General features: G+C 35.5%; 1 protein-coding gene across 1 annotated transcript in view; it reads right to left on the bottom strand.

Annotated features, from left to right (window-relative positions):
- The window catches only part of polybromo (protein), a 65,593-nt gene that overhangs the window by 28,633 nt on the left and 24,483 nt on the right, over window positions 1-12,477 (bottom strand). The window contains 7 exon segments of the mRNA XM_088239210.1: window positions 516-682; window positions 6,818-7,050; window positions 8,399-8,547; window positions 9,260-9,363; window positions 9,365-9,449; window positions 10,228-10,443; window positions 11,368-11,526. Coding sequence (XP_088095336.1) covers window positions 516-682; window positions 6,818-7,050; window positions 8,399-8,547; window positions 9,260-9,363; window positions 9,365-9,449; window positions 10,228-10,443; window positions 11,368-11,526 — 1,113 coding nt within the window.

The following is a 12,477-nucleotide window of genomic DNA, read 5'->3' on the forward strand; positions in this document are numbered from 1 at the left end:
TGACTACCCTGGCAACACTAACAAAATGTCCATTTTGTTTTCTTTGACAATCTGACAGGTGGAAAAATAATTTGCTACTTACACATGAAATGTGATCACATCCTGTTTCTTTAAGATCCCAGCAGTATTTCTACACTTTAAAACGACACAACACGGCATAGTTGAATTCAAATCTGAAGTTGCATACAAAGAAACTAATGGGTCAAAATGTAAAACTACTCCTTATTTCTGGACTATTCTTAATTCTATGGATGCAACATTTTTCATGATTCACAAAATCGAAACTATAAATAGGTACGTATAAATATTTTCAATAATATTTTATTTTTTTATGTGCGTGACGTTCAGGGACAATGAAACATTGTGGTGTAAAACCACCTTTCAAACAACATTCCACGTATATACATAAAAAAATAATTTAACGATTACAACAAAATGAATAATAAGAACAATAATAGAATTGAATATTTAATATGGAGTTCTACCAATCAAATAAATAAAGAGGACTGACTTACTCTTTGGTTTCCCAAATGGTGTCGACTTGCGCAATCATCTGCTTGCCCCCATCCGTCACCACATACACATAATCCCCGGTCTTGATGACTCCCGAGCAGACCGTGTTGTATTGCTCGTAGTATGTGTTCTCATCATCGGCTCCGAGTGGGTTGAACACCACAACATTCTGGAATAAGGAAGAGAGTTGAAGATCTTTCGATTAAAAAACAGAATTTGCAGCGTAACTGAAATAAATAAATGTCCGTAAAGCAGAAACACACAAATTGTTTTGCTTTAAATTACAAGTAAAAAAACACCAAAATGGCTGCAATAATTTTGCCTATTGATTTAACCTACCAACATGTTGGTATAATGATAGAGATTAGCTTCGGACTCTTGAGCTGTCAGTTTTCAGTAGGGGTTGCAATTTTTTACAACCAACAAGTTGGTACAACGATTATGGACTAACTTCAGAGTTGTCAAAAACACAAAAACAGGGGGAATAATTGTCCGCAAAATACAATAAACTGTCTCTAAAACTAAAAATTTCTCTTACAAAAAAATTTTGTATAATGATAAGACTAACTTTAGACTCGTGAGTCAGCTTTTAGTGCAGATTGCAAATTTCTCTGACATTTATTGTGGGGAAAAAAAACGTAAAACTTTTAAAGGTTTTAAATGTAAGGACTGGAAAAATTCTAAATTCAATGGGACTTAAAAAATTATATGTAAATTGCGGGGACATAATTTTGGGGTTTCACTGTATTGTTTAAAAATACACACATGCATAGTATACATTTTTTAATTCTCAAAATTATGATGCATTAATATTAATGGTGAGTTGGCTCTAAATGGAAATGTAAACATAAGTGGTTTATAAAATAATTTACATACATGTGGAGAAAAAATATGTATGTTGTGAAATATTACATATGCTTAACTGCAAGTAGTTAACATGCGTTAAACTAGAAAGAAGAATGCCTAATCATTTATTTTTATTTAAAAATAAAATGGCGCTATTAAAAAAACAATATATTAAAGTTAACAAAAAATTGTCTGGCCAGTTTTCTTGCATGCACACGATATATGAATATAATTAATATAACAGCTTTAAGCTGCTCGGTTAAATTAAAAATAATAATAATTTTATTGCAGCATAACGTTAATCTTAATTTATTGTTATAAATTATATAAGAGTTATAAATTTAATTAGGAACAAAATTTTACATGAATGGACAAATATCTTTGCAGAGACAAGAATAATCATTAATAGACTCGACCTTCTTTAATCTCGGAATTATTATGGGCCTGCCACACACTCGACGGGTGGCATGAGAAGTAGCGAGGAAAGGAGGCAGAGACGTAGTGTGGCAACATTACTCGTCATGCTCCTCGTCGTGCCCACCGCTCCTTATTTTGTCGGTTTTTTGAGCGCTTTCAAAGAACCGGCAATATGAGAGCGAGTCAAAGAACTGGCAATATGAGAGCGAGTCAAAGAACCGGCAATATGAGAGCGAGTGACTGGCCACAAAATTGCGCGGTCGCAGTACGTATCGAGCGCTCACACAAGACGCACGCGTCATTTTTGAATGATGTATATTTTTTTGTATGACATTGATATAATTAGCAATACTAAAAATGCATAATGCGCACGCTGCCACAGTTTCATCGTCCACTGTATAGCAAAGACAAATGACTAATGCGGAGCGTCGCGATTAATTACGCGAGTAGAGCCGCGTGTGGGCAGAGAGGGCAACGTCGGGAGGGCTGCAGCGCGAGGAGCATAGGGATGAGCAGCGCAAGGAGTGTGGCGAGGCCGTTAGAAAATATGGATGTCTTGGCATTAACTCTTTTTCTTTCTTTCTTTCTTTTTTTCCATTCATATTTTTATTTGCTTCATATAATGGCCACACTGATGATTAAACATCAAACAGTTGCGAACACATGCAATTAAATATGAAAATGTTCATTTAGACCATTATTGCGACATTAAGCATTACCCAAAACATTAAATTAGGTTGAATTGACCAAACCGTGTTAGTTTTTTCCGTTTTTGAAGCAGTTTTATATACCATTTGATGTTTAATCATCAGTGTGGCCATTAAATGAAACAAATAAAAATCTTTAAAAGAAGGGGTAGAGAAGATCCAGAATACCACCCCTGGCCTACCACGGTAGATTATAAGCACTAGGACTTAAATCATTGGAAGAACGACGGAGAGAGGGGACTTGATAGAAATTTATAAGATACTAAATGATTAGTATGCCTGCCCCTTGTACGAGATGTATCGATTAAATCACACAAATTTACGGGGTCATAGCTGGAAGCTCTATCGTCCCCAATTCCACCTCGATCCCACGGAAAATTTTCTTTCCAGCAGGGTGGTTTCAGAGTGGAACAAATTGCCAAGACCAGTTGACCATTCCATTTTGATCAAACTGGTTAAAAACCGTTTAGTTACCTTTTTGAAGGAAGAAGAACGCAGACAAAAAGCAGTACATGAGAATAATCTCGGTTAAGATGTCTTTCAGTCTTTTAGTCTCTGCCGAGATATTGTTCTTTTTGCCACCCTCGGGAGGTCACAGATACGAGTAATGCAAGAGTTAAATAAAATTAAGGTCTCCCCGGGATGCTAGTTTTTCATCCCTTACTTTATGCTTTTGCCTCGCTAGTGAGCACGGCCCCCCGTGCGAGGCTTTGCGACCCACAGATTGAAAAACACTGTCCTAGAGCATTAAATTACCTACAAAGATTTGGGCATACTTAAAATATTGCTATTTAAGTGGATTTTTTCTAGCCACAAGGAGCTGCATGTATGTAGGAAAGCGAATTTCAAGGTACATAGTGCTCAGAAAAATGTCTGCAATTAACACGTTCACTGCCAGCCTAAAATATTTAGTTAATTATAGAAATAAAAGACGAGTGATACAATCTACAAATTTGGAATATCCAGTGACCGGTTTCATCGTAATTCAATCATAATTGACAGAAATCAAACTCACGAAGCATAGGACAATTAAAAATAATATACAGTAAAACCTCGAATGTCTAATTTTGACGTTTTACTAAATAGTGACATGCAGTTGACGCATGTTTAGGAAGAATAAAGTCTTTACATCAATAAATTACGATGCAGAAAATTAAAAAAAATGGCAATATAAATATTATTTGATGTTATACACACATAATGTGAAAAGGAGATAGTTTAAACAGTTATCATAAAAGTGTGAAAAAGTCCGCGATGTAAATGACAGTTGAAATTTTGTGGTGCCATACTAAAAAAAGTGATACCATATAAATAAAATTTCCCAATATTTAAGGAAAAATTTGTTGTATGCATTTTACGCAAATTCTAATTTTTGTTTTCGTGTTTTCAAGGTTATTAAATTATTTACGCATGTTTTTTTTTAATTCAATAAAAAATAACACATTGCAATTTTGTTTGAAAAAATACAAAATATATTTAATTATGTATATCATTGGTAAATATGAATAATCCCCAATCGGGGCAGTTCTTACAATTTTTCTGCAGTAAATTTAGTATAGTCTTGTACAATAATTATATTTTAATGAAATTAATTTTTTTCCATACATTTTTCATTTCCTCACTTTAAAGTTTTCCTCAGTTTTGCACTTTTTTTGTTGCTCCCTTGAAAAACGTAAAACAGGGGTATTACTGTATATACAATACTTAACCTCATTAGAAATTTTGTTATATAAACTCATTAGTTAACCTGAAACAATTAGTTTAACCCATTGCACCACTAATAAAGATGACACATGTTTTTATTACAATAACATTAAGACTAAATTAATATTTTGTAATAAATAATGTGAAATAAATTGTGATTATTACATTTTATTATGAAATCAGTAACCGAAATATACTTATTTATGTCATTTTTATGAATAAAGTTATTGTCATTCAGTTTTAATGTAAAAAAAAATCATTTCGACAAACCGGCGAAACGCCGGCTTTGTGTATCAGTGACAAATTGACCTTGGCCGGCGATTCGTCGGCTTTGTGTTGCAATGGGTTAATGATCCTTAAGACAAAAATAATTCAATTTAATTTACTCTCATATAATATTGAATTCTCTATCCTTACCTCTGTTTTGTATAAATACATTGAATTTCTTAATAAAGATACCAGTCTCGAAGATGTCGCGAAAACGATAAAACCGGTCACTGGATATTTCAAATTTGTGGATAAAAGTATCACTCGTCTTTTATTTCTATAATAAATTACAATGAACTTCCATCAAGAATTTTCACTTACAAACTTAAATGTTATAAAAATATTTCAATCTCGAAAAAAAACAAACATTTCACTGTCATTGGATCGGAGATCAAAAAATAAAAAATGGAAAATAAGGCAAAAAAACATGTAAATATTTTCATGGAAAAACTTAAAAGTGATAATTCCGTCATGTGAATTAAAATCGCTTCCCAACTCCAACAATGCCAATTGGCAAAGTTGGCAGTGAACCTGTTAATTATTCAAAGGGCTGCAAAAATTGCCATTTTAAAAACAAAGTTTTAGTCATATTGTTACACTTGAATGAAACATAGAGGCGAGTGGCAATTGGATAATTAAGCTTTAGACTGTTGACGGTGTAGTATACTCACATTCTAGAAAGTTCCAGAGGTTGGAAAAACCAAACAAGAAAAATGATTACTGAGTTATGTAAAATTATTTCTCTCTATTAATTTATATTTTTTTAAGACAAGCATAATTCATTTCCCGACTTAACACGGAGTTTTCTTACAAGTCGGGACATAAAACATTATGGTTGTGCTATGATAAAATTGTGTATTTTGTGCATTAAAATAAAAATAAATTTACAATATAACAAATGTATATAATGATTAGGGACTAACTTCAGACTCCAGAGTTGTCAAAAACACGAAAATGGTGGCAATGAATGTTCGCTATACACATTAAACTGTCTTTAAAATTAAAAATTTCTAGAAAAAGTTGTATACTGATAAAAACTAACTTCAGACTCCCGACTGTCAGTTTTCAGTGCGGATTTCAAATTTCTCCAAAGTTAATTGCAAGAAAAAAACATAAAATTAGGTTTTTAATGTAATAAAAAATTCAAAATTCAATGGGACTACTTAAATTTTATGTAAGTTTCAGAGACGTAATTTTGGAGTTTCACTGAATTATTATTTATTATATACTTAGAGTAATCACCTTATAGAGTTGCCCATATGGAGAAAAACCATTCTATGATTATTGACCACGAAGCTAGCTACAGATTACAGCGATACGACGGGCCGTAGGTACTTGGGTTGAGAATTTCAAGGGCAAACAAAAACCGTCCATTACATGTTAGTTACCTAAACTAAAAACCAAACTAAAACCGAATAAAAAATTTAGAGCGCTTTTGTTCTATGCAATAGAGCATAAGGGCTTCTCTAGAGAATTATTACTCTGATATTATATAGTAGTTTATATATGAAGCACATTAAACATGCGCCCTACGCATATCCACAGGATGTGTTGCACGTGACAAGCACATGTTTTGTGCATATCCATCACATGTTAAATACGTGTTGGATGCTTAAGTAGGAGGACAACGAGAGGACTTAAGAGGACATTACAATATTGTCATGTCCCAGCATCAGACACATTGTCTCATGTGAACAAGAGGACAGGACAATGGACTAAGACATTGTCACAGAAAAAGACGGGCACCCACCACCGCGAGCAACCGCATTGTCCTCGTGTGAAACACACGGACAGGACTCTAGACATAACAACTGCTACTTGCTCTGCGTGTACATGTTGTTCCCGCCATTTTTTTTCTGCAAAAATTGTTGGCAGTATTTGACTTTTTATTATGTAGTTTGTCCTCCGAGAATTCCAAACATCACGGTATAAAAGAAAAAATATTTTTATAGATAATGTTCTCTTGCAACGCACATTGTTGCATATTGTCCAATCCTAGAGCTGGGATAAAACAATATTGTCCTGTATATTGTATTGTCCTCGTGTGAACTTAGCTTTAGGGAGGGGTGTCGACGGTATCGTGCACCATCACATATCAATCTTGCTACTTAATCGCATCGCCTCGGATGTCGACATATTTCACGACAGTGGGCCTTCCCTTAGGAAAGCACTTTCTAACTTTTAATTTTTCTTTTTACATTTTATTATATTATTTTAATAACATAACTATCTACTGTAATTTGTGATCTATTATTGTATTTAGAATGAATTGGGTCTTTTTTCTGTAATGTTCTAAATATCTGAATAAATAAATGAAATGAAATGAAATAAATCAAATTATATTTATGTAAATGTTGTTATACCGGTCTCTCTTTCTCTTGTACGCACTCGGCGACGTCCAGTTCGGCCAACTCGTCCTTGTGCTTCTCCACGCGCTGACGGAAGACGGACATGACGCGGCGGGGCTCTAGGGGGGTTTCCCGGGTCACCAGACGCTGCAGGGTTTCATTGGCCGGCCACACCTTGATCTTCTTGAAGGAGCGCGACTTGGTCGAGTAGCGTGATTCGCACACGTACACATCCTTGTCTGCGAAGCCTGGAGTTCAATTGACATCATGAGATTAGATGTTATATCTAAAGCGGTCCACGCCTAAAATACACATGTTCTATGCCTGAACATCGCACATATTTTTTTCTCACGCTGACAGCCTTCGAACTAATACATGACGTTTATACTCGGCGGCCTCCGTGGTGTAGTGGTCAACACGCTTGACTCACGTGCGGAAGGTTCCGGGTTCGATTCCCGGTGAGAACACAAAAAAAATAAAATGTGATTTTTCTCAAGCCTGGGTTTTCTGTGATGTAATTCACCACTGTAATTAGGCCCAATGGCCTGTTGTGGTGCAAAAATAAATAAATAAATACTAAATCGGGGAATAACAACAAACACACGAGGAGTTGAATGCGTGGTCAAATTCACACACACGATTAACGTCAAATTCACACACACAATGTAGAGCATCCACATGTCTATCGCAACGGATGTCTAGGAGATTGTTTGTGTCTGTCTTATTGTCAATTTTGGGTACATCCCATATAAAGAATGACTGACACGAATGACATGACTCGCCTACAGTCTGTATTGAATGCCGCAGCGAGACTTATTTTTGGAATCTCTAAGTTCAGTCATATCACTCCACTACTTCAGGAAATACACGGGCTACGTTTTCCACAGAGGGTGGAATACAAACTCTGTTGGCTTATGTATAAGCCACTGCACAACTCTGCTCCAGAATACCTAAGGGATCTATGCATTCCAGATGAACTAGCTGACCGAGGTCTTACGCTTAGATCAGCTACATCCACGTCGAAAGGAAAAGTTACCACTACGCAAATAGTGCACTAAATTCGGCGAACGCGTATTTGCGGTCGCAGGCCCTACGGCATGGAAAGCTCTCCCAGCAGAGGTGCGAGGCTGTGAGAGTGAAGTGATGTTTCGGAGGAAACTCAAAACCCACTTGTTCTCTAAATCATTTGAATAAATCCTTAGCATGTGGTGACAAAATAAATTGTTTTTCTTAAATTAAAAAAGTTAAAATTAAATTTATATCTTTATATAATCACTTTGTAAAGCGCCCTTGAGTTGTTATATTACGAAAATGGCACTATATAAGTTAGCCATATTTATAATAAAAAAAGTAACAAATTCCCTGTTGACATATTCCAAACTAAATTACATACACACTACACAAAAGCATTTGCTCATCTGAATGGTTCCATGGCATAACACGCATCTTAAAAACTGTAAATCGTGGTCTTCTATCATTTGCCTCGACGATTGTGTACACATTTATAGTATAACCGATAAAACTAAACGTTCATTGGTAGGTAGTGTCCCGTGTGCGGTTACCGAACAGGAAATGAATGAAGGAAATCTGCGGTACCTTCCGGGTGTGATTTGAAGTAGTCCTTAACGTTCATGACGCAGCACTTGCCGACCACCTGGTCCAGGGGAATGGATTGGTGGGAGTCCGACTTGAATACTTCTTGCTCGAGGAACTTGCGCGTCGTCACGTGAAATGTCTCGTGAGGCCTGCAAAAGCAATCCAGATTTCAAGAATGATAATATTCAGCAATGTTTTGAGTATGTCCAAATGCTTGCAGACTGGCTGGATTTCCTCCCCGGGGAGTTATTCATATTTAAATTTGTCGCAACAGAGAGGGAAAAAAAATTTGAGAAGGGAATATGGAAGTCTAGGCATTATTTAAAGGGCTTATGCGTGGTAGGTGAATTGGTTCAGCCGGATGAATCTCACCCGCGTGATAAAGGTTTCAGCTCTTTTACTTCACAAAAGTCAACAAATGGAAGGGTTGAGGAAATGTGGATGTTCAAACATGGGCAGAATGGTGAATGTTACACAGGTCATAAGCCCTGTAAATGCCTAGACTTCCATATTCCCCTCTCAAAAATGTTTTCCCTCTTTGTTGCGACAAATTTAAACAATAATATTCATCATTTTGCCTTTGTGTGACCCACCAAATTTCTTTAATTCTTCTTCTACTTGTTAATTTTTGTGATATTTCGAGAGTTTGTTGATGTTGACAGACATGTGGTTAAATTTCCTAATTTTTACACCTTGCAACAAGACATCGTATTAAGTTAGGTTTTGTGATATTAAACAAAATAAATTCATGGAAAAAATAGTTTGAAACACAGACAGATCTCTGTTGCTTATGCAAGTTATATTTTAGTCTCCAATGTTATAATTATTGCGGCTCCTAACTTCGACAAGTCCTATGTTTACCTGAAGAAGCAGTTTCCATAAACCATGGGAATATCATCCACATTGTTCCACACGCGTTCAACTTGCAGTATGGAAGGTTCCGGACGGCTGCCCTTTTTGCTCTGTTATATACACAAACTCCCCTTTGCTGTACTGGGCCGTAGCTATTGGCTGGCCCCCTGCTGGAATAGCGCTCTCATCACAACTGGATCTGGAATAAGACACAATCCCAAAATAAAGATAAATTCCGGATATGGCATTTCTCAAAGAACAAACCCTATTATGTCCGGTTAAAAGAATTTAGTTTAAGCGCACTCGAAGAACGGAGGAGTAACTGAGACAAAATCTTAATATTGATAATGCGTATTGCATTGGGTGTTACCATAAATTGTGCACATTTTTTTTCAAATTTAAAAATGAGCACCAAAAGTAAAATATATAGGTACTTCTTTATGGCTAAATTCCGAAACTTTAGATAATTCATTTTCAAATATAGAATTATTTTTGCAAATTTCAAACTCTGCTCTTCTCAACTTCAACAAGGGTGCACTTTAGTTAGGAATGCGATTTTCAAAAATGTATTGATTATGAGTTAATATTTATTTAGTATTGCCAAAAATTCAGTAAAAAGAAATAAATTTGTAGAAATTATAAGGAATTTAAGGAAATAATCTGATTGGGATCCATAAAAAACTAATGTTGTTTGTAAACATTCAAAACAACAAAAACATTTTTTAGACACAAAAAAATAGTATCTTTCCATTTTTTTGTATATGCATTCTCGGCAAATGCAGCCATGGTAAACGATGAAAAAAAACATTTACGCTCCTAATTTTTTTCAACTTAATAAATTGAAAATTTTAAGAGCTATAAATATGCTCATAGCAAATATCTACATTTGCTGAAAACCGCATGTTCAGTAGTTATGCAGTCTATCAAGGACACACATATGAACATCGCCTTTTATGAGTTGTAGAAGCGTACGTTACCTTGTCTCCGTGTCTTCGTCAATGTGCTCCTCCAGCATGTTGCACTGCTTCACCAACTCCACGGAAGCCAGGAGTTCCTCCTTGGTGGCGCGCAGTGCGGGGGACAGCAGCACTTCTCCCTTCTTGCACAACTGGTCCCGGCACGAGATGTAGAAGCTCTGCATCTCCACGGAGTCCTCGAACACTTGGCTGTCGGAGCGCGACAGGTTGCGGGCCCTGGTACAGATTCATAGGTTAGTCTAACAGTTCCGAGAAAGTTCTCTCCTTTCTCGTTTAAAAACTAAAAAGGAGAATCTCTCCACCAAACGATCAATCCTCCACCCAAACTCATCCAACAACAGGCCCCAGTCGAGCATAAGGTTGTATATAGATGGATTCCTGCTCGCTAAGATGACTTGGATATTTGTAGGAAGAGAAATCAGTGGGGCCAAAGTCTTGAAAAAGGTTGGCATTTGGTCGTTTATTGGGCAAACAAAGAATGAGTGGTTGAGATCTTCATCTTCAAAATGACAATCGCAAACGGGAGAGTCAAAGACACTAATTCTCGCAAGGTGAGTCCTCGTACAGCAATGCCCTATCCTATAAGTTAAATGTATAACATAACAATGAACCAAAAACCACTAAAAATAAACAAATTTAAATTTTATATTTGAAGCACTACCTTTGTGGGTGAAGCCGGTCAGTGGAAAAAAAAAATAGTGGTTACAAACAAAGTTGTTTTATTTATTTTATTATAAAAAAATAAATTAACTACATTTATGCCTTTTATTTCACTGTGAATTTTATTTAACACTTATTTTAATGAACTTGCTTACAAAAACCTTAGTTTAAACAATAAAAATGTGTAATTTTGAGTGTCTTTAAGTGACTTTAAACTTATTTAAATAAGTTTCATCTTTGGACACACAGGAGCCGAAATTCAGTTTCATTTTTGGCTGAAAATCTTGTTTCAATTGGTCACCAATATTTTCTGATTGTCTAAATCTAAATATATTTAAAAAAAGTCTTCAGTTCTTCTCAAAAAATAAGTTCTCAGAAACAGAAGTGTATAAATATGTGGATGGTAATTAACAAATAAAATGGTAAGCCAGTGATAGGGTACAATCCCAGTAATCGCCCGGACTTCTATATTCCTTGTACCTTTCAAACACTGAAAACATGTCCTCTTGGAAGTGGTCGAGGCGCTTGTACAGCCCCTTGTCCAGCCTCCTCTTGATGAGGTCGAGCGACACCCCGCGAGTGCGGACCCCGTTCACTTCATCGTGCTCTGGAAGCTCCGCCATACTGTCCGAGAAACATCTGCAGACACAGTAGAAAAAAACAATTATTCATAATTTCAGATATTTTTGGATATTTACAACACTAAATTTGTGGATCATTGTCACTATTGAATCAACTGCTCCACAAATGTATAGTTTAGGTCATGTTTTTGTTATTTTATTGTTTGTTTTATAATATAGGTGTACATAAGTTAAATATAAACTTAAATATGTAGTGTTTAAAACTGTAGGAGAAGCCGGGGTAGAATCCCATATAGATTGACTGACCAAATAAAGGTGGCTACGGGGCTAAAATTTGATGAGTCAGTTCGTCGGGCTGAGGACAGACTGGAGTGGAACAGACTAATCAGAAGTATTCATGGTATTCACGATCCTCAGCATTGAGGGACCGACATGGAAGAAATAACAAAGTTATTAAATAACCCTGAAGAAACTAGCCGGTTCTGTAAATGAATAAAGTGGTTCATAAAATCAAGTTATCTTATTTATCTCTCAAAAATATTATGTACATAACTTAAGACACAGATTATATAATAATCCTCTTGGCGCGTTCGCAGTTATGCCTGGAATAACCGTCAAAAATGATGGCTATAGCCTATGGAAACTGAAGTAATTATATGGTAGGAGGAGATATTGTGTCCCTATAAAAGCAGTCTGCAACTAAACTGTCGCAATACAAATTTCCGCAGAAGTAAAATATTTTTTAAAAATAAGAAAGTTATGATATGTGTTCATATGAGAGGATCGTATGAGAAAAAAATGTCCGCCAACTAAATAATTAAATAATCACTTGGTTTTTTTTAGATCACCATGACATTATTTTTAATTTTTAGACTAGTTTAGAATATTGTCTTACAAAGTCAATGCTGAACCAATGAACGCTAGAAAAATTTTTGTAAAAAAAAAAAAACAATATGCAACTCACTTAACCTTCATATTTTATTTTTGGCTTCATAAAAGTTATTATTCT

The sequence above is a fragment of the Micrasema longulum genome, unplaced genomic scaffold, assembly GCF_059751315.1.
Source record: "Micrasema longulum isolate JH-2025_06_02 unplaced genomic scaffold, ASM5975131v1 h1tg002094l, whole genome shotgun sequence".
Lineage (NCBI taxonomy): Eukaryota > Metazoa > Arthropoda > Insecta > Trichoptera > Brachycentridae > Micrasema > Micrasema longulum.